A 24,299-nucleotide genomic window follows, 5' to 3' on the forward strand; every position below is an offset into this window, starting at 1 on the left:
GGCAGTATAGGCAGTAAAAGTTAAGAGACCCTAGATTCAAAACCCACCTCTGACACCATTGTCTGTGTGATCCAGGGTCAATCACTTAATCTTTTATTACTGCCAATAAAGTTTCTGAGGCTATAAATTATAGAGTAGTTGTTGATCTGTATTGATGACAGGGAATTCTCTATTCAGAGTTTTCTATATTGATAAGCTCATAGGTTCAGACCAAAAGAACAAAATAAGATTTGGAGGTATTTCTTTAAAATGAATAAACTTAATTTGCCCAATATTGAATTGTCTGATAAGATCCTTTCCTATATTATTCAAGATAGAATCTGTCTTTAAAAACTCTAATGGCAGTCACAGATGTTCAAAGCCATTTTCAGGCTCTATTTCTTGGCATTTCCATGCCTTAAATCACCTCATTGTTGAAAAGAGCCACGTCCATCAGAATTGATCATCCCATACTCTTCTTGTTGCCATCTACAATGTTCTCTTGGTTCTGCTCACTTCGCTTAGCATCACGTAAGTCTTTACAGACTTTTCTAAAATCATCCTGCTTATCTCAATAAACATTTGTTAAATACCTTCTATGTGCTAAACACTGGCCATATGCATTTTCATGCTTCTCTACAGAGGGGACTTAAGAGAGAGACCTTAACCTTCTCTCCCTTTCTATTTGCAGGTTCACCTCCAGCACAACCCAAACAAGAACACCACGGCAGACCTTCCCATTCCCAAAACAGGTCCCGTTCCCAGGAGTCCGAGGCCCACATAGTGCATCATCGGAGGTCACAGGTGCTTGCTGATTATTCTGTCCCGGCTGCTGACCCTATCCCGAGGGTCTTGGAGATGCAACAAAGGTTGAAAGGTCAAGAAAAGCAGTTCCTGAAGTCGCCAAAGGGTTCGGGAAAAATGCCAGCCATGGCAGGGGCGAGTGGGAGCGGGAAGCCAGGGAAAGCATTTAACTACTACATGCCCGCCGCGCCCTCCCCAGCGGCTCAGGATGTGTACCATCTCCAACAGCAGCCACATCCTCACAAGAAGTACCGGCAGAAGGCTAAGGACTCCCACTCCCCCCTGAAAGCCACTCACTCCCAGCCTGCTGTCTTGGAGCATGAGGTGATCAGGGATTTACCCCCTGTCCTAACCAATGAGGGCTACGTCATTCCTGTGATTCAGAGACACGAGCATCATCACCACCATGAACATCACCACCATCACCACTATCACCACTATCATCAGTCCTGAGGCAGGAGCTGAGTTTTATTCAGGAGGCAATCCCAGTGAACTGTGTCTCCAGGAATGGAGTTTGGGACTGGAGAAAGGGAAGGGGCAGCAGGGACTGAGTCAGAAGGGAAAGGAGTATATTCATCTGTTTACTAATTATAGCATTGGGGTCATCTTTCCTTCTGAAATGAAATGTTGGCAAATCCATGCAAAAACAAAAAAAAATGCTGAATTTATCATTGCTTTTCACTTTAAAAAACCCACCTTACAGATGTGCATAAAAAATATTCTTTTCTTTTCTATTAAATATTTAGCTCTAGATCTCAGGTGTGGGTACAGCTACAAAGTTGTACCATGATGCTCTACAGAGAGGTCTTTTTAAAAAATATACTGTAGTCTCATAATGTTTTTAATGAATGCGTTTGAGGCCACTGCCACCTCTCAGTTAGAATGCTGTTTTATGTACTCCATAAAAACCATATATATATTTGTAGAAAGATAAATTTATATCTGCTTATGTTTATAATTCCAAGATGAGGCCTTCTTTTTGGTAAAATAATAATAATAATAATCTCTGCTCAGATGATCTTAAGATATTTTCTCACAACTTTGTTGGTTATTTTTATTGGTGCTTCCAACCATTTTCTGGGAAGTTGTCAGATGATTGATAGCTAACCTGTGAGGCGTGTATGTCCAGAGTGAATGTAATGCATTGTAACCTTTAAAATAACTTATTCATTATGAGATCATGATGGTGGTTTGACTAAATAGCTTTTTCATGGTCTGCAAAGTTGTGGGTGGTTCCTTTTGATATGTGGTGTCAAGCACTGAACATAGTGAGGGAAAGGCAGTAAGTAGCATGGTGTTGAGTGTTTGCCATTGGTCTGAGTGTTGTTGCTGTTTCTGGGAAAGGAAACTTAGGTGGCTTTCTACCTGAGATCCAGCTACATGAGTCATGTGACTAGAGAAACCCCTGTAGGACATCAGTTCTAATCCTAGCTCTTGCCATAAGCTGGGGGTGTTATCACAGACAAATCATGACTCTTCTGGGCCTTGGTTTCCTCATCTCTAACAGGCTAGTCTAAGTTATCCTTTAAGTCCCCTCCAGCTTCCTAACTCAGTGACTCAAAGAAATGTTAGATTTGAGTGAAAAAGGAAAAAATTGAGAAAGGTAAACATGATTAATGGCTACCATTTTATTATAGCAATGATACTACTCTGGCAAACTAAGGAAAAGTAGTCCTCTTTATTTGGGGTACAGCTAACAACTAAGTAGATTCAATAGATGGAGAGTGGAATTGTAGTAGAGAAATGGGTGGTTTTGGAAATGGAAGGGAGCAGAAGGGGGTAGGATCAGTGGATTGGAGGAAGAATTCTGGTCCTAGTTTTAGGATCCTGAACTCTATTTCTTTATGCCTCAGTTTACTGATCTTTAAAATAGGCATCTCCCACATTGGAAGGATAGTGTGTGGATTTTATTGTGAGTCAGTCACGTGAAGAGTAGAGAATAGCATGATATTAACTGGAAGTATTGTTGTAACTATGACACAACTATTTTCTGAGTTGAGAAAATGAACATTTTTAACTCCTATATCCCCGCCAAAGCTACCTTCTTAATAGTTAAGTCACCTTTTTCAATTAAAAAAGGATGAAAAATTTGGGATGCACTATCCAAAAGTTAGGCAGGACCGTGAATAAATTTTAATGTTCTGTAGTGTAAGGTAAGCAGTTGAGACTCATGGTTCTGGTGAAGGTGGGGAAGTGTACAGGATACACTAGTGGAAAGGTCAAAGATATGTTGTTTGGGTTTGTTAGGGTTTGTTTTGGGGGATGGGTTACTTGTGAATTTGTATATCTGACAATATATTTGCTTTCTTAACATTGTATTGGTATAATAATAAGCAACATGTCATTGGATTTTTTCAGATGTCATAATAAAGTGTGTGTCTTTATAATATTATACACTACTTTAAAAGCAAGCTTTTCCTCATATATACAGTCCATATATATCTATGTCAATGTATGATTATAGATATATAGATATGCACACAGTATATATGCACTTGCTATATAGAGAGCATATCTATCTGTATATATACATTTATATAAAAAAGAAAAATTAATATATATATATATATATACATACACACATGACTCCATATTTATGGATAAAGTTATTTCTTTTCCATTATGCTGCTCTCAAAGAAAAACTGAATTCTAAAGTAGATTAATGATAGAGGGAACAAATTCTATACCATTGCCTCAAGTTAGAGAGACCAAGTTGTAAATGAGAATTTTGGATCTTTGTAAATACAAGTTTGGTTGTTGGAGCAAAGCAAGCCCCTACTTTCTTCTAGGCACTTATTCCTATTGCTCTCCCATTTAATAGATTTTTATAATTGTGTTCAACATGATAACTAATTGGTTTCCCCTTCCACAATCTGAGGCCATCATTGACTCACACAGAAAGGGAAGTGGAGAACTGAGGGAATTATCTGGCTATTCAATCCCCAAACATCTTTTTTTGTCTTAGCTATCTAAATGTGTCAAGGCATAAAGCCACTAAGCAGGAGGAGGGAGACTACAGGAGCCCAGAGCTGCCCTTTTTCACATTCCATTTGCATGGAATCTCTGTGAATGCGTGTGTGCCACTAAATGTTTTGGACAGTATTCTTCCAATAAAATCCTAGTGTAACAAAGTAGCTCACATCACTGTATGGATATTTTTTGCAAAAAAAAATGCTTTGTAATAGCTGTATTGGATTTCATTTGTACATGGACTTAAATAAATTCATTATTTATTTAGTTCCAGCAGATTTATTGAGTGTTGTATAAGGGTCTCCAGCATAGTATTACAGTCTTAAGACTGAACTGTACTGTAATCAACCTGTCAACTCACTGACAAGGAGCGGGGAGTGTGGAGAGGAGATGATGTTTCTCCGTGGCCCCTCTGAATTTGGACTTTGAATTATTTGAATTCAAATCCTTGTTTGAAATGGCTTTGAAACACTCCATTCTTCAATGATGAAAGAAATGAAATACCGTCAGGTCAAAACCAAGAGCTGAGCAAGTACTGCCTTAGTGAAGGAGTCTGGGAAGCCAAATGCCAGATGGATGTCATTCCTGCATTCCCTTCTTTCTTCCCTCCCTCCCACCCCACTTTCTCTTTGAAAACTGGAAGTTTGGATCAGGCAGCAGGAAGAACATCCTCCTACATAGAATCTCCAGCAACAGCTTGCCTAGAGCAGGGCCACAGGTCAGCTAGAGACCTGCAAACTCCAAGTGGGGATGCTGATGGAGGTATAGTGGATAAGAATGGTTACATTAATTTAAAAGAAACCGTCAGAAAAAAAAAGTCTGAGATAAGAGAGCTGGTAGGCAGAAATCATACATAGAAAAAACATTCCAAATAATATTATGGAATATAATTATGCAGAGTCAGGATAAGATACTCACAGCTTCTCTGGATTTCAGTTCATTAAGTACCACATGAAAGCTATGGTAGCTTAGCAAATTGAAGGAAAGCCTGAGCTTCAGGTCCCATTTCTGAATTCTAGACAAGCCATATAACTACTCAAAGTCCTTAGCAACTCTTTAAGATTATAATTAGCAGAAGAGTTGGCAATCAACGTCAGTAAAAGGAGTTTCCTTATCAAGAGCTCCTTGGAACAATGAAATCACAGAACTAGTCCAAGACTATCTCGTCTTGGTACACCTTGTTCTGTACAAGCAACTTCATCTTCTTTATGAACCAAAGTCAAATTTTTATGAATGATTTGCTAAAGCAAAAGAAAACCTTTTAAAACCAGTAATAGTAACCCCTCATTGAGTTGTTCTGTAAATTGAGGTTTTCATATATTGGGTTCTCTTAGAGGGGAGCCCACCCATATTGTATTTTCTTCTTTGCCTTCATGAGCCCACATAGGCCTATGCATTTCACCAAAAATAGGTTTGGTTTCACAACTCGAGTCCAACAGAACTTTGTTGTTGAAGTCTGCAATGATCTCCTTCGGACAAGATTCAATATTGCAGGATCTGCCCATTGCTTCTGACAAGACTCTCTTCCTTAAAACCCCTTTCTAGTCTCAATATGGAAATCATTATTTTCTTTTTTATTTTGTTTTTAATTATGGAATAAAACATTTCCATAAATAGTACAATAAAAAAGTTATTGTACATGAAAGGATATGAATGGGTAGTTTTCCAGTGAAGAAATCAAAACAATTTATAGTCATATTTTTTAATGTTCTACATCATTCAAGAGAGAAATGCAGATTAAAACAATATTTCATTTTACACCTACCAGATTGGCTAAAATTATCATTTTTCAGCACCTCTCTGACCACATAAATTTGGGTCTCTTCTCTTCCTTTCTTTCTCATTCCCATTAATTATCCCAATATCAGGAATTTCATTGCCAATCTCACACCTTCCCCTACAGAGAGCTCAGTTGCATCCTTGATTTCAGCTAGATAAAGGATTCTCAGAATAATCTTTCTCAACTTCTCTCCAGCATTACATTTTGTCTTCTCTGTCTGCAATGTATCTATCTAGGCTGTTACCATCTAAGATTACATTGAAGGAACAAACCTCATCTTCCCCTATCCAACTTACTCCTATTTTTAAGCCACCTTTCTGTCTAGAGCATTCTTCTTTTTCCCTAGGTGCAAAAACTTACTGCCATCTTGAGCAGTTCTCTCCCCTGCCACACATTCACTATATTACCAAAATTCTAAAACTTTTGTGCCATCACTTTAAATGTGACACTCATCATTTCCACATCCAGATCCCTAGACCAGGGACTTCACATTGTAAATTCCAGAATGTCAGTAGGGCCCAATTTTTGCCTTTTGTTCCCATGGTACCTAGTTATAGTACTCTGCATGTGGTGAACACTCAATAAATGTTATTGACTGGTGGCCAACAAATGCTTAGCTAGGCCATTGCAAAAGCCTTACTAGTCTACCTTCAGACACTTCCTTTCACAATCTACTCAAACTCCTGAGGGCTTTCTGTGGTCCTATTTAAGACCATAAGGATTATCTTAGTTAAATGTAATTTTGTACATAGAATCTCCTTTTCAGAAATTTGCAACGGCTCCTACTTGGGACCAAAGTCATGAAGACTTGAGTTTAAATCCTGTCTAGGACACTCACTTTCTGTATGACCCCCAGACAAGGGATTTAACTTCTTTCAAGATAATAATAGTTCCTATCTCCCACAGTTGATATAAGAATCAAATGAGATAACTTATGTGCAAGTGCTTTGCAAAGCCTAAAATACTATATAATTACTGGCTTCAGTATTATTATGTTGGGACCTGCTCCAATTCTCCCCTTCTGCAAACTTCTCATATTAATAATCAGAATTTCTTTTGTACTTTGCATTCCACTCAAGTGGCCCTATATGACATTCTACACTAGATTGGCCCTACCCTATGATATGAGTTACTCAGAGAAGCTCTTCTCTCAATGCTTTACTTTATTAGAGCATCTAGCTTTGGTTATTATCTCTTGTCTCAGTGAATTCACCTTTTTTTTAAAAAAGCATTCCTCATTTACATCCTCAAAAAAAACCTCCCTTGATTACTTCTACTTGGCCTTTCTCTATTGCAAAAATAAAATACCCATGCCTTGAGAAATGCAATAACTAAAAGTTCAGGACTTAAAATCAGTACGATTCAGGTACAAAATTGGGGTAGCTGAGTAACATAATGGATAATTTCAGGTCTGGAGCCTGGAAAATATAAGTTCAAATCCAGTCTCAGAAGATGGCTGTATGATTCAGGGCAAGTCACAACCTCTGTTTACCTCAGTTTTCTTTACTATGCTTCCCCCACTTCCCAGAGTTGTTGTGAATGGAGATCAAATGATATAATAATTACAAAGCACTTAGAACAGTACCTAACACATAATAAGCACTATATAAGTGTGAATAATTATTAAACCATGCTTCAAATACTTAAAAATCACATAACCCTGGATGAGTAAGGCCTTAGTTTCCTGTAAACTAAGAGTGGCAGATTCAGAATTTGGACTCAATTCCTCTGACTCTAAGACCAATCCGTCTTCAGGAATTTTTTTAAGTGACTCAGTTTCCTCATCTGTAAATTAGATGTAAAGTCCCTTCAAATTCTAAGATCTATACATAGCTGCTACTGACTGAGAAGTGAAGTACTATTATGTCAGGAATGCAAGATTTCATCAATATATAAGAAAACTATAAACATAACAGCTGGCCATTATTTTTAAAAAATAAAAATTATGCCAATAGATATAAAATAAGCTTTTGACAAGATGTGACAAAAATTTCGGTTAATTTTTTTTTAATTCCTAGTGTAATACCACATGTCTTCAATCTCATCTACTGGGGATGCTAAGATTGTGGAATCTCTTGAGATCAGGAGTTTTGAGCAGCAGTGAACTATGCTGACCCTTTGGTATTAATATAATAAGCCCTCAGGAGCAGGGGCCACCAATTTGCCTTAAAAGGGGCAAACCAGCCCCAGTCAGAAATAGAGTAGGTCAAAGTTTCCATACCAGTCTAAATAGGATCACATCTCTTAGTCCTTGTACTTTCTAGCTAGGACAAAATGGGGAGTCACAGTCTTAAATATTTTTAGAATTTAAAACAACCATTTAAAAACATAGAAAAACAAAGCAATTAAAGCAATATATCATGAAGATCATATTTTAGGATCATTATGGATTTTATGCCAGGAAGGCAGTGTTAGTTCAATATTAGATAAGCCATAAGCAAAATGAACTATATTAACAACAAAAATAAAAAAATCATATGATTATGTAAACAGATTCAGAAAAAAGATTTTGACAAAAAAAATACCCATTCCTATTAATACTGGAAAGCATGGTACTAAATGAAGCCATTCTTTTTTTTTTTTTTTTACTGAGGCAATTGAGGTTAAGTGACTTGCCCAAGTTCATATAACTAGGAAGTATTAAGTGTCTTAGACCATATTTGAATCCAGATCCTCCTGACTTCAGGGCCGACACTTTATCCACTGTGCCAGCTAGCTGTCCCCAAAGCCATTCTTAATATGATAAGTAATATCCATTTAAAATTAAAATTACTATCTTAAATGTAAATAAACTAAAAGCCTTCCCAATAAGATCAGGGGTGAAGTAAGGATGTCTACTATTACCATTACCATTCATTATTTTTTTTTAATTTTAAATTTTATTTTATTTAATAATAACTTTGTATTGACAGAATCCATGCCAGGATAATTTTTTTACAACATTATCCCTTGCAGTTGCTTATGTTTCGTTTTTTCCCCTCCCTCCCTCCACTCCCCCCCGCCCAAGATGGCAAGCAGTCCTAAATATGTTAAATATGTTGCAGTATATCCTAGATACAATACATATTTGCAGAACCGAACAGTTCTCCCGCTGCACAGGGAGAATTGGATTCAGAAGATTACCATTCATTATTAAACTAGAAATACTAACTATAGCAATAAGACAAGAAAAAAAATCAAAGGAATTAAGAAAAAGCAACGAGGAAACAAAATTATTACTTTTTACAGATGATATTATGCTATACTTAGAAAACCCTAGAGAATCAACTAAAAATCTAGCTGAAACAATGAACAACTTTAGTAAAGTTACAGGATGTTAAATAAATCCACATAATTCATCAGCAGCATTTCTTTAAATTAAATTTCTTTAAATCAACAAAACCCAGCAAGAAGAGATAGAAAGAAAATATTATTTAGAATAACTGCGAACAGCAAAAAGTATTTTGGAGTTTACCTGTTAAGACAAACCTAGGAACAATATGAACACAAAACACTTTTCACACAATTAAAGACAAATCTGAAAAATGGCAGGAATGTTAATTACTCATGGAAGACCAAGTCAATATAATAAATGATAATTATACCTAAATTTATTTATTTATTAGTGCCATAACAACCAAATTACCAAAAACTTTGTCTTATAGGGCAAGAAAAAAAATAAAATTCATCTGGAACAATAAATGAAACAATGTGAAGAAGGTATTTTAGCAGTGTCTGATTTCAGACTATATTACAAAATGACAACCATCAAAACAATCTGGTATTTGCTAAGAAATAAAGTGGAATAGATTGAGCACACCATACATTATAGTAAACACCTAAAGTTACCTAGTGTTTGAAAAAATGCAAAGATCTAAATTTTGGGGACAAGAACTTGCCATTTGATAAAAATTTCTGGGGGAAAAGGAAAATAAGTTTGGCAGAAATTATGCATAGATCAATATTTTACATTATATACCAAGATATAGTCAAAATAGATACATGATTTAGATACAAAGGATGATATGATAAGTAAATTAGGAGAGCTGAAAAAGTTTATCTGACAGATCTATGGAAAAGGGAAGCATATATGACCAAAAAAGAAATAGAAAGGATCAGGGAAGTAAAATATTTAATTTTTATTAAATGACATTTTAAAACTTTGCCACAAACAAAACTGATATAAACAAAATTAGAAGGAAAGCAGGAAACCAAGAAAAAATGCAACAAGTTTCTCTTTCTCTAATAAAAACTTTATTTCTCAAATATAGTGAAAACTGATCTAAATGTATAAAAAGAAGAGCCATTCCCCAAATGGCAAATAACCAAAAGGTATGAGAGCCTATCACCATTCACATGAAAAAAAATTGTTCTATATCACTAATGGTTAGAGAAATGCACATTTAAAAAACATATACCTCATGTCTATCAGATTGGTTAACATAACAAAACTGAAAATTGACAAATGCTAGAATGAATATGGGAAAATAGGTACACTAATGTCTTACTAGTGGAGTTGTGAACTCATCAGACAATTTGGAACTATATCCAAAGGGTTATAAAACTATATACTCTTTGGCCCAGCAATACCATTCCTAGATCTGTGTCCTAGAAATAAAAGAAAAGGAAAAAGGACCTATATACATGTACAAAAATATTTATAGCAACTTCTTCTTGGTGGCAAAGAATTGGAAATTGAAGAGATGCCCATCATTTAGGAAATGGTTGGCCAGGTTGTGACATATGATTGTGATGGAATGCTACTGTGCTATAAGAAATGATGCAGGGGATCCAAAAAGATTTTTATGAACTGAGAAAACTGAAGTGAGAAGAACTAGCATAGTATTTCCCATAGTAATAGTAATATTATACAGTGATCAACTGTGAAGAACTTAGCTGTTCTAATTAATACAAAAATCCAAGACAGTTCCAAAGAATTCATGATGGAAAATGTTCACCTTCAAAGAGAGAATTGATGAAACTCTGAAGCAAATAGAAACAAAATTTTTTTTCACTTTTTTTTGCCTTTTTTTTCAACATCACTAATATTAAAATATGTTTTGCATGGCATTCGATATAAATTTTGCTTGCCTTCTCAACATGTGTAAAAGAAATAGGAAGGAGGGAGAGAATATGAAACTCAAAAAACTGTAAATGAATGCTAAAAAATAAATAAGTTAATTAATTTTTTAAAATATAAAAATAAATGGAACTTATCTAAAAGCAAGAAACACTATTCTATAGAATGGAGAAATGCTAGAGACTTTTCTAATAAGAACAAAGAAAAAGGAAGAATGTCCATTACCACAACCATTATTTGATAGAGCACTAGAAATACAAGCCATAGCAATAAAACAAAACAAAACAAAAAAAGTACCCGAGAGAATAAGACTAAATAAAGAAGAAAGAAAATTATCAACTTTTCAGATTATGTGATAATTCTAGGGATTCAAGTAAAAATTAATTTAAATAATTAATAACTTCATCAAAGTATCAGGGTATAAATAAACCATACAAATCATCAGCCTCTCTATATATTATCAACAAAACTTAGCAGGCAGTAATGGAAAAAACTTCATATAAAATAACTAAAGAATATATAAAATATTTGGGAGACCACCTACCAAGACACACATGGAGATTCTATAAATACAGTTCTAAAAAAATTCTTTACAATAATACAGGCCTAAAGAAGTGGAATGATATTAATTACTCATGGTTAGACCATGCCAATATAATAAAATTAACAATGAGACCTGAATTAATTTACTTATTAGTGCCATACCAATCAAATTACCAAAGGGTTACACTTGAGAGCTGGAAAAAAAGTAATAAAATTCATCTGGAGGAACAAAGGTCAAGAATCTCAAGGGAAATCATAAAGGAAAAAAGTGAGAAGAAAGCTGGCCTAGCAGTAACATATCTCAAACGAGGCTACAAAGCAATAATCATCAAGAACCCTTTTGGTACTGGTTAAAAAAAATATAAAATTTGACCAGCGGGACAGATTAGGAACATAAGATCCAGAAGCAAATGAACATAAGAACCCAGTGTTTGATAAATCTAAAAATTCCAACTTTTGAGATAAAAACTCATTATTTAAGAAAAATTACTGGAAAAATTAGAAAGCAGTTTTGCCAGAAATTGTGATTGAACTGCTATCTCATACATATACCATAATAAACTAGATATAAAGGATGAAATCATGAACAAATTAGAGAACAGAAAGAGATACCATTTTACAACTGTGGAAAGGGAAAGACTTTTTGACCAAACAATTTAAAAAAAGAGATAGCAAAAAGATAAAATGGATAATTTTTGTTACTTATAACTGTAAAACTTTTGCCCAAATAAAAAATAAATGTGGATAAAATAAGCAAGGAAACAGCTAATTAGGAAGAAAAAATGTTCAAAAAAACCTGTTAATATTTAAGGTATATAGAGAACTGATTCAAATATATAATAACAAGAATCTAGTAAAATCCCAATAGGTATATGGTCGAAGAATATAAATAGGCATTTCTCAAGGGAAGGCAGTTCTTAAGGGAAGAAATCAAGTTATCAACAATCATAACAAAATGTGTCAAATAATAAATAAGAAAAATTCAAATAAGAAAAATTTTGAGTTCTATATTAAATCCATCAAATTGGCAAAGATGGACCCAAAAAAGGGAAATGTGTCATTTTTAGAGGTTTCTATGAAAGGACAAGAATGATAATGTTGTGGGAGCTGTGAATGGTCTGGTTATTCTGGAAAGCAATGTACAATTACATACCAAAAGTCATTAAAATGTGTATATTTGATAATCTTAGAGTATCATGGTTAGTCATATATAATAATAATTAACCTTTGTTGTGCTGTACAATTTACAAAGCACTGTACATAAATTAGGTTTTTACTTTGTTTTAATATTTCTTATCATCTCATGGAGCTGTTATCTTCTATTTGTTCCATTATAATTTTCAGAGAGTTTTTTGCTTGGGGAAAGTTTTGTATTTCTTGTGCCAGAATTTTAATTCCCTTTCTAATTCTTTCTTCCATAGTTCTTATTGTGTTTCCAATTTCTCATTTCATTTATAAAAATTATTTTTAATTCTTTTTTAAAATCTCTTGCTTTATTTCTTCTAGGAATTCTATTTGAACTTGTATCCAAGCTGTGTTTTGTTTTGAGGTTTTGCTTGTAGATGTTTTGGAGTTGTTCTCTTTCTCTGGGTTTGTGGGTTGAGTGTTTCTGTCATCAAGGAGATAGTATTTAATAGTTGAATTCTTTTTTAAAATTTGTTTGCTTATTCTAGTTTATTTAGACTTTATATTAGGGTCAGGTTTTGTGCCCAAAGAAGGGAATGTCTGGATTAAGCTTGTGTCTTCTAGCTCTTACAACTGTTTTCTTAGAGTATTGAGTATTATGTTATTCTAAGATTTCAGAGACAGTTGACAGCAGGGATCTCTAGCCTTTTAGTATTCCCAAAGTGGTCTGATCTAGAACAAACTGAATCTGTTAGGTTCTGGCAAAACTTTTCAAGTTTCTGTCTTAGGGCTTATACACCAAAGTGATACTAAAGAAAGGAAAGGGACCTGTATGTGCCAAAATGTTTGTGACAGCCCTGTTTGTAGTGGCTAGAAGCTGGAAAATGAAAGGATGTCCATTAATTGGAGAATGGTTGAGTAAATTGTGGTATATGAATGTTATGGAATATTATTGTTCTGTAAGGAATGACCAGCAGGATGAATACAGAGAAGACTGGTGAGACTTACATGTACTGATGCTAAGTGAAATGAGCAGAACCAGGAGATCATTATATACCTCGATAACGATACTGTTTGAGGATGTATTCTGATGGAAGTGGATCTCTTCGATAAAGAGAGCTTTAATTGATCAAAGATGGACAGAAGCAGCTACACCCAAAGAAAGAACACTGGGAAATGAATATTAACTGCTTGCATTTTTGTTTTTGTTTTTTTCCCGGGTTATTTATACCTTCTGAATTCAATTCTCCCTGTGCAACAAGAGAACTGTTTGGTTCTGCACACATATATTGTATCTAGGATATACCGTAACCTATTCAACATGTAAAGGATTGCTTGCCATCTGGGGGAGAGGGTGGAGGGAGGGAGGGGAAAAATCGGAACAGAAGTGAATGCAAGGGATAATGCTGTAAAAAATTACCCTGGCATGTGTTCTATCAATAAAAAGTTATTTTTAAAAAAACAAACAAAAAACAAAGATATTAATCTTAAAAAAAAGTTTCTGTCTTAGGTTTTGATCTGAACAACATACCTATGGGCTTGTCTTATTTGGAGTTGCAGTAGACTACTACTCCTGGACTTAGCCACTATCAGCCTGTTAGAAAATCCTGTTGGTTCATAGTGTCAGAACTACAGGATTCCTTTTGTTTGGGATTCCTGCCCTAGTTATTCTGCTATAGACTTTAGACTAGGCTGGAGACTGGAATTCCTAGGAGCACGTTCTCTTTTCAGTCTACTCTGCATCTATGACTCAGAACTGGAGAGTACAGAGGGGACACTTGGTATTATCCTTGCTCATTGCACAAAATCAAATCCCTCTGTGCTGGATTTCAGGCCTCATTTTGCCACAATACACAGCCTCTCCTAATGTTAGAATGTTTTATATGGTTATACCTGGCTCTATAGAAGGTATCCCCTACATGTAGCAGGAGAGTGTGACATGTGGCTTGTAGAGATATCACAAAATGGCTGTCTCTATCATCTCCTTCCCTACCCCTTCTCCAATGAAGTCTTCAATTATGAATGAAGGAGAAGCAGGAGGTTGGAGCTAGAAAGTTAAGCATCTCCCATTAGCTATAAGTTTTAGCAAATGCCATTCCATTACTCTGTCTGAGATGTCTTGCTAACTCACCCCCTCATCTTCCAAATAACTTGTTTGAAAGTCTGCAACTTGACTCCATTTCTGCAAAAGGCACATTGTGGGATCATAAATACCAAGTGCATTTCCCCAAAAGGCCAAGAAGAAGAAGAAGCAACTCTCCTCACATGCAGAAAACCCCCAGGAGAATCAAATATCCAAAAGAGGGCCTTGTAAATTTCCAAAACTATAAAAAAGACACCAGATAAACAAAACTCTGTTACCCGAAAAACCAAAGAATGAAAACAACAGATTCTATCTAGAGAATAGATTCTACTATGAATTTGGAGGGGAATAAAAGTCACTCTTTAGATCACTACCTTCTGACAAAATCAGAATGCTACTCTTAACCATAGCTACTCTATTTTTCTAGCCTTGGATACATGAAGATTTTCTATCCTGAGATCAATGTGATCATCTTATCTTCCTGGGAAGGTATTTGGTCTTGGGGAGAGGTTCAGCAGTTGATATGAGGAGCCCTATCACAAGAAGACTGGTGCTTAATGATGGAGAAATCAGTTGGTGGGAAAGGAGTAGAACATCAGGCAAGTATTCACTCATACGTAAACATGGCAGCAGCCAAGTTGCTGGTGTTGTCCAGAGCCCTCTCAGCTAGATCCAGGTTTATGGCATTTGGGGGCCAATCATATCTTAGACTTTACCAATATATCTTGTACTAGACCAAGTGACATTAAAAGCAAAAAACAGTCAATTGAAAGATAATAACAGGGTTACATATTAAAGAGAAAACCCACATATACAAAGGATAACAATTTCCCACAGAATACCAGTAGAATAGAGTGGAATGCTCCAAATGTTCCCCCAGCTTTAATCCTTCTAACATTTCTTCCTCTGATCCACCTACTAATTTCCCTGGCTTTCTTCAAGTCCCAAATAAAACCCCACCTTCTACAGGAAGCTTTCCCCAACTCCTATTAATTTCAATGTCTTCCCTTTTAATTATTTCCTATTTATCCTGATGCAGCTTGTTTTGTATATATTTGTGTGCATGTAATTTCCCTTTCTAGACTGTAAGTTCCTTGAAGACAAGAGTTGTCTTTTGCATTTTTTTGTACCTCCTGCTCTTCGCACAATTCCTGGTACATAGTAGGTATTTAATTTGATACTACTACTATTACTAATTGATTGATTATGTCAGTTCATTTTCCCAGAGAATTGTGCCTTCTCAATCAACTAAAGCTGCCATTGTATATTTACCTAAAGAACTGCTGTTATCATTTGATCCTAAGCTACTTTTCCACTGGACTCCTAATTTGATGAGCTGTTGCTGCTGAGAATTATTCCTGAAAGGGAAGTCTTTCACTTCTGTGGACTCCAGATTAATTACCCCTGCACTAGAAGGTGAGTCCCTCCATATGCTGTTTTGGGGAGGTGAAATTGTGCTAATTACATGAAATCCTGAAAGTTAAATTGTGATGACCGCGCTAGCACCCAGGATACCTTAGAATCAGCCAGAGGCAAAAGTCCTTAGTCTTTATTCTTGGTCTTTAGGGGTAGAAGTGAAGGGGATGGAAGTAGGATCTCCCCAACCACCTTCTTCCTTGTCCTCTTCCAAAGTGACTCTGGCTAGTCTTACTCCACCCCCTACTCCTTCCTCCAATCCTCTGTATACACCAATCATCGAGCCAGCACAGGATAGTGGGAAGGGCCATTTTATAAACATATGCCCATAAAGTATTGTCCAATTGGTAGTTAGCCTCAAGTGCTTGGCTATCCTGACCTCAGTGCATTGACTCAAGAGTTTCAGCCCTTTACATTAAATAACCAACATAAGCAGATTCGTTTCAAAAGAGATGGACCAAACCATTCATAAAATTTGGAAAAACCAAATGAATTAAAGATTTCTATTGTTCTGTCTGTGACAAGTAGTTAAATGCCCAGCCACCCCTTGGGCTAGTCCAACAGTGCTTATATCTAGGATGAGTACTGCTGATGGAAAATGAGCCAGACCTAGAACTAAGAGAACAGAATTACCTGAGCTGCATGTGGGAAAACTTGTTATTATTGTTCAGTCAATTCAGGCTGTCCAACTCTTTGTGATCCTATTTGGGGTTTTCTTAGCAAAAAATACTGGAATGGTTTGCCATTTCCTTTTCCAGTTCATTTTACAAATGAGGAAATCAAGGCAAATGGGTAATTTGTCTTGGGTCACACAGCGAGTAATAGAGCAAAATTACAGGGTATGAGCTGGTAGGGGATCCAACAAAGGAGATAGAAAAGGAGCAGTCAAATGGAGAGGAGGAGAACCAGGAAAGTGATGTCCCAGAAAGTTAGAAAAGAATATCAAGGAGAGAATGATCAATGACAAAGACTGCAGAGAGGGCAAGAAGAATGAGGACTGAGAAAGAGTCATTGGATTTGGCAACAAGATGATCATTAGTGACTTTGAGAGAGTAGTTTCAGTGAGTGATAAGGTCAGAAGCTAGATTGTAAAGGATTAAGAAGAAAGTGAGAGGAAAGAAAATGGAAGCACTAATGGTAGGTGGCCTTTTGAAGGAATTTAGCTACAAGAGTAGAAGAGATATAATATAATAATTAGCAGAGACAGCAGGATCAAATGAGGATAGAGGACATATGAGCATCTTTTATCAAATTCGCAGTAGGGGATGAGCTCAGCTCATGCAGGAAGATTGAAAACAAATGGAAGCATCGAGATGACAGAGGAGGCATTCTGTTGGAGGAGACATGATGAAATGGAATCATTTGAACAAGGCCGTTTCACCATTTGAGACAAGATTAAGGAAGAGATAATGGTAGAAGGCATCTCAATGATGGATAATGAGGAAGAAAGAAGAGAATGCTTATAGAAAACGGCCTCCATTTTTTTTCTGTAAAACATGAAGCAAGGTTTTCTTGAGGAAAAAAAGAGAAGATGGAGGAGGAGAGAGGAGAAGGTTTAGAAGAGCTGCTGTGGAGACTGGAAGAGGGAGCTATTGAGAAAACCTTGGTCCATTGGTCCTAAATCTGCCCTCTGTGGTCAATCAATCAAAAGTAATCTCTTTTTTATGCAACAGTCTGTTTGATACTTAAAAACAATGATCAAATCACCTCTTAAGTCTTTCCTAGTTATGTCACAAAGTCTTCATTTGTATTACTTGCTTCTTCTAGATACTATCTAGATCACTATCTTTCAGAAAAGATGGTGCTTAGAATTGGACACAAAATTCCGAATATGGTCTGACCTAGAGAGAGAATGACCTCTCTCTTGAAGAATGAATCTTTTTTAACATTACATTTACTATGATTGATTCATTTTCTTAGCTGCCATATCACAGTGTTGACTCATACTGAGAATGTAGTTCTATAAACTCTCAGATCTTTTTCTGCTACCTATCAAATTTTGCATTCATGAAGCTGACATTTTGAAACCCAAGTGTAAGACAACATAGATTCAAATCGGTGTTTTAACCTGTGATGACCATGTATTTAAAATCAGCCGGAGTCAGGAATTCAGGTTAAGGGGAAAATCTTCAATCTTTATTGAAGTGAAGAGGTGAAAAAAGATTGCGATAGCAATATGGGCAGCTGCGATAGGAAGCCAGCTAACAGAGGGGGATCTCAGCTGAAAAGCCATCGCAATGGCAATGCAAGCAATCTCTCCTTCCCCTTCCTTTTCCACTCCCCTGCTTCCACCCACCAAAATCGTCATTTCCTATACAACACACCAGGACTTGCACAAAGAGTGGACGGGGGCCATTCTTTCTCCAAGCTTATATATTAATAGAGTATGGTCCAATTACTATTTAGCCTCATGTGCTTGTGACCTCAGTGCATCAACTCGAGCCTCAGCCCATTACATCTCCTGCTTTCTTTTGTTTTAGAACACAGGTGGTCATGCCATCCCTGACTCCTCAGGGAGGTCAGAGACCCCAAGGGGAGATGATCACACCCTCCCTGACTTCTCAGGAAAGGAGGTGAAAGCACCAAAAAGGAGGTGATCACAACCCCCCTGATTTCTCAGGAAGGGAGGTTAAAGTACTAAAAATGAAATAATCACACCCTCCCTGACATCTCAGGAAGGGAGATGAAAAGCACCAAAGGGAAGTGGGGGTTGGTAGCAGGTTTCTGGGCTGAAGGGTCTTATTATGCACAAACCCATCAGCATGGGAGGTATTACACAAGCACACAGCAATAGCGCAGAGGCTATTAGTGATGACTCTCCCCACAATCAGTGCAGGCTTGATGTGGTGTAACAAACATGAATTGTACACACAAGTAATGGTATAACAAACAATATAAATCAATATGATGTTGGAAAAGATTGCCAGAAGTCCTAGAAGGAGAGTATGTAAACAACAGTCACACATACGCCTTCTTCAGCAGCCAAAAGATAGTCCAATGTAATGGGCTGAGACTTGAGTTGATGCACTGAGGTCCCAAGCACATGAGGCTAAATAGTAATTGGACCATTCTCTATTAATATATAATCTTGGAGAAAGAATGGCCCCCGCCCACTCTTTGTGCAAGTCCTGATGTGTTGTATAGGAAATGATGATTTTGGTGGGTGGAGGCAGGGGAGTGGAAAAGGAAGGGGAAGGAGAGACTTTTGGGATTGCCATTGCCACAGTTGGTTCAGCTCACATCTCTCTCTGTTAGCTGATTTCCTGTCGCAGCTGCCCATATTGCTATCGCAATCTTTCTTGCCTATATTTGCTATCGCAATCTTTATTCACCTCTTCACTTGAATAAAGACTGAAGATTTTTCCCTTAACCTGAGTTCCTGACTCCGGCTGATTTTAAATACGCAATCATTACAATCCAAAACCAATCTATTGTCCATTGCTTCACATATCAGGGAATCCAATGATCCCACCAAGTTTTTGAAGTCCTGCAAAAGTCTTTTTATGTCTTAGGGAATCCAATGATCAAATCAAGCTATCTTAAAATGTGTTTGCCTGACATTATTTCTCACTGTCTTATGAGGTAATATTGTTCATTTTATTGCCCCATTCTTCTTTGTCATATATTTTAAATTAAACTATAATCTAAACCATTGTTTCCCTTGTTTGCCATCTCTTTCCCCTTGGCAAGGAGAAGCTTCTTCCAAGAGATTAAGTTGTTGCTGGCTGAGGCAGTTTCTAATTCTTTTTGGACTATAATTGATTTCCATGGGTTAAATTTCTCAAGGAAATGAAAATCAACTGTATTGTTTGTTCCTTTAATCATTTCTTAATTGTCATCAAACATTTTGTTTAAATAGATTAGGTAAGAACTAGTTTATATGTAATTCAGACCTAATATTTTTAGTTTTTGAATTTGGTATTGATTTTGACCTTTGTTCCAACAAATATATGGTCTGACTACACACTGGCAGCTGTTTAAAATATCACCTCCACAATGGCAACTAGTTGATTTCTGTATGTTAAAATATTGCCAAGATATTGTGACTTTTTTAATGTGATTTGTCTAGTAGAACATGAGATTTTCTCTCTTTACTTGTGTCCAAAACATCCAATGACAGTGTCTGGCAAATAGCATAAATACTTGCTGATTTATCCAGTGCTGATTGATTCTGCTTTTGAAGAAAATATACATAATAAATAGGCATAAGACTTATTTGTCTAGAGTCTACAATCTTTTTGTCTCTTGCTTTTTTAGCTTAAGTTATATTTCTTAACCCATTGTTCACCTTCTTCCCTTTTGCTTAGATTACTGAACATTAAAGTATTTGATGATTTAATTTGTGGAAAAGGCAGGAGTATAAAATTGTTAAATTTTTAATGTGAACATTTATACTTTGGAAAAGCCAAATGCTACAAAGCACAGCTTGATTTATTGTTTTGTTTATTACCTAGATTCAAGAAAGAAATAGAGAAAATGTTAATATAAATTAAGCTTTAAATGTGTCAAGTATAGTTCATTTTTTCCTTTGGAAAGATAATTGTTAAACATTTATTTACCAGGAAACCCCTGGGAGAAGAGTTGTTTAGTTGTTCAATGATATTTTTCTACCTAGTCTTCTTTGCAGGAGATGAATATTAGATACAAATATCTCTATGGTGGGTTTTTTTTGTTGTATGCTCATCAGAAGCATTGAAAAGAAGAATGACCAAGCATTCCATGAAATTGGGATTCTTGATGCCTGGGAATGTACATTAAAACCTGACTCTGCTGCTTCTTTTCTTTGCTTCTTTAAGGAGAATCTGGGAGTGATAATTCTACCTAACAACAATCTCTTTATTGTCTCCTTGTTTAATTTATATTAAAAATATCAAGATTAACGTGACTTAATTCCTTTAGTGGTATGCTGATTTGTTGAACATTGGACAAAGATCATTATATTTAGAATACTAACACTTCATGTTTACTGACAGCCCCCAGAGTGATGAGATTTATAGCAGGATTCTCTACCCCCTTTTATTGTTTATTCCACCCCACTACCTTCACTGAAAAAAAATGGAAAAAAATCCACATATAAGGGAGAGATATTTCATTTTTTCCTTTGTATGCTGCTATATTCAAAGAATTAATTAGCTAGTATATGGACTATTAGTAATAGATATATCCATAGACTTAACTAGGTCAGTTCTTCAATAGTAGATAAAGTGTGAAACTGAGATTATATTTTAAAGCATGGAGTTAGAGTTTTACCAGCTTAAGAATTCAAGGTTACCACCATCACAGAAAGAATCAGAATAGGATTTTGGTCAGAAGGGACCTCAAAAGTGATGTTGTCCAATCTAAAGCTTTCTATGCAAATAATACAATTCTTTTGCTTTCTTCCTCTTACAATATAATTGGGGGCAGGTGGAGACATATCATTAGGTGGAGGTTGGAATTGAATGTTTGAATTTTATCCAAAGAGTTAACCAATTAATGAACCATTGTCAACATAGAAGGTTTTCAGAACAACTTTTGGATTTGTTCTTGACCTTCATCCATTCAGCATTTTTAGCAATAACTCACAATCTTGCTAGAAACTAGCAATGAAGGCATCGGTGATTGTTTATCAAATTTATGAATAACATCAATCTGGGAAGGAGTTAACATTTGGATGGTAAGCAAGAACAAATGAAGGTAACAAGATGAAACTTAACAGGGAGAAATATCAAGTCTTGTTTCAAGAAATCAGTTGTACCAATGAAGAATGGAAGATATATAGCTAAAAAGTAATTCAAATCAACACAACTAAGGTGCCACAGTGGATAGGACTCGAGTCAGGAGAACATGAATTCAAATCTAGCCTCAGACACTTACTGTCTATACTATACTATACTGTCTATACTAGCTATATAACCCTGGGCAAGCCAGGCAACCCTGTTTACCCCAGTTTCCTCCTCCAGAAAATGACCCGGAGAAGGAAATGGCAAACCACTCCAGTATCTCTGCCAAGAAAACCCCAAATGGGGTCACAAGGAGTCAGACATGAAGTCAGCAGGAATCACAACATCTGAAATACATATTCAATTCTAGGAACTTCATAGTAGAAGGGATATTGACTCCAAATTAGAGAAGACAATCCAAAAGCTGAAGGGACAAGAAACTATGGCATTTGTGGATCGTGACATGGAGAAGGAAAGGCTTAGGTGCATGATGCCAGTATTCAAATATTTCAAGAGTTGTCAGGTGGAAAAAGAATTAGCCTTGTCCTGCTTGGCCCTGGAAGGCAGAACAAAGAAAACATGGGGAGAAAGATTTGGACTGAATATACAAAAATTAGGAACTCTTGATTCATGCTTCAGGGGATGTGTTGGACCAATGATTTCTTTGGTCCCACCAAACACTGAGATTCTGAATTCTATGGCAAGTTCCAGGCATTTAATTCCTCCAGAAATAGCTCACACTTTCAGGCAATAGAAGATTGAGGAGGAATTTTTTTTTGCTTTTTAATTCTGCAGCCAAAAGGAGAGATTCATACATTCAAAAAGCCTTTGAGGGGCCAGGAATATATGTACTTATGGATGATTGGCTTATGCTAAGAGCCTTGTATAAGAGGGCCATAGGTAACTCCTATTCACTCTGGCAAGTACCTTGTGCAGGTAAACACCCTAAACACCAAAAAGGATGACTTAAGATGTGAAGATATAAGGTAAGGATGTTCTAGACTCCATTTTGCCTGATATGCATTTTTTGAGAGGGAGAGAGGGGAAGATCTGGACCTATGTCTTCACTCACGTGGGGCTTTCCCAATATGAATTCATGTCATCAACTTACTTTACTATGCAGTTTAAGAGTCACTAGAGGACTCAGTGGATAGAGTTCTGGGTCTGGAGTCGGTTTAAATCTGACTTCAGACACTGACCAGCTACATGACTAGCTGGTCAAGTCATTTAACTTCTGTTTGCCTTAATTCACTGGAAAACAAAACAGCAAATCACTCTAGTATCTTGGCCAAAAAAACTCAAAACAATACGAGCTGACAAAAAGTCATTCACAACTGTACAACAGTTTTACAGAATTGGCTGGAGGCACTGAAAAGTTAAGAGACTTCTTCATAATCAGTTAACCTATAATAAGGATGTTAGTAAAAGGCAGGGCTGGAACCCAGGGCTTTCTGACTCTCACAGATCTGCCCTGTATATCTATTATGCTTCACTACCTCTCATATAATTTATAATGGAATAAAGAATCATGAGCCATTCCAGCATCCTCTTTAGCAGGACTGTAGAATTTTGTACCAATGGAGTTCCACACATAATAATGGTGTCCTGCTAAACCCAGATAACTGGAGAGAAGGAAGGGGAGTGTCCACTGGCATCTGCATATTCAGGGACAGGAAAGGGTCTCAAATGCCTAATATGATCCTGGTCCATAGCCATAAGCAGAGAGAATCTTATAGCGGTGAGACATGAGAAAGGGGCCTGATTTCTTAGGAGTTAACAGAGATGAGGTTCCCATTCTTGGCAGTCATATTTTCCAGTTTAGCAGTCACTTTCTTATTTCAGACTTTGGAAGCTGGGTGCTCCACTAGGTTATAGATTTTTGAGACTGGAAAGGACTTTGGAAAGGCGCCTATTCCGCCTCCCTTCGCCTGACCAGGCTCCATCTAAATGGCCTCAAACAGATAAGAATCTGGCCCTTCTTTAAGATCTTTAGCAAAGGAGAGGCTGCAATGTCCCTCAGTAACTTGAATGTTTATTTTTAGTATATGTTTTCATAGAAATGTCTAATCCATCTTTGGTTTCTCAGAGATGGGGGGGAGCCAAGCGTTCCTTTAAGCCTTCCCCTGTGCCCTAGATTTCAAAGACCAAGTGATTTGGTTCCTCTTTTCGGACCTGCCAAGCTTTTGCTTGACCCTTTCTGCGACCTTGCCTTCATGCTCTGCCATGTTTCCATTTCCCGCCGATCTATTTTGAGTGAGTCCTTGTCTCTGGGCTGGAAAAAGCTGCCAAGTTTCTTGATTTCCTCAGCTCTCTCTTTTCTAAAATCTTTCTTCTGTTGCTGTGGGACTTTGTTGAGGACTCCAAGGAAGGGGAATCCTGTAGGAGAGGTCTCCTTGAAATGGTTCTTTTCCAAGAATGCCCCTTCATGTTCAAAAAAGCTTGACGTGAAGGAATCCTCACAACTCACACGTACCTAACAACTTATGGCTGAGTAGCGTTGGTGAGCAGAGAGAATGAAGGTCATTTCCTACCATGTTCTACTTAAATCCTAGCCAGGTAATGAATGGTGTGCCAGGAAACTAGCTTCTATAAGAACTGGAGAAGAATGGACCACAAGAGTGCACTGTGCCTCCAAAATTTTGCCACTTCAGCCAGATCTTGTGTCAGTCTATTAACCAAACTTATTAAATCTGGCACCTCCTCTAGAATCAGCTCCATGACTCTGGATCCTTTTCTGAATCTATTATCTTGGTTTATAGAGATAAAATCCCAGCCATCTCTCTTGCCACACTTGGGATCATTTCCAATCCCTTCTCCCAGTCTCAGATTTCTGCACTT

The 24,299-nt window shown here is 36.6% G+C and overlaps 1 protein-coding gene across 2 annotated transcripts in view; it reads left to right on the plus strand.

Moving 5' to 3' along the window:
- The window catches only part of NKD2 (NKD inhibitor of WNT signaling pathway 2), a 95,790-nt gene extending 91,770 nt beyond the window's left edge, over positions 1–4,020 (plus strand). For both annotated transcript variants that reach the window (XM_051969800.1, XM_051969801.1), the window contains exon 10: positions 671–4,020. In XM_051969800.1, the coding sequence (XP_051825760.1) occupies positions 671–1,236 (566 nt within the window). In that variant the 3' untranslated portion in view covers positions 1,237–4,020. The remainder of the gene's footprint in view (positions 1–670) is intronic.
- Positions 4,021–24,299: the final 20,279 nt, after the last annotated feature.

The sequence above is a fragment of the Antechinus flavipes genome, chromosome 1 (genome assembly GCF_016432865.1).
Source record: "Antechinus flavipes isolate AdamAnt ecotype Samford, QLD, Australia chromosome 1, AdamAnt_v2, whole genome shotgun sequence".
In the NCBI taxonomy this organism is placed as follows: domain Eukaryota; kingdom Metazoa; phylum Chordata; class Mammalia; order Dasyuromorphia; family Dasyuridae; genus Antechinus; species Antechinus flavipes.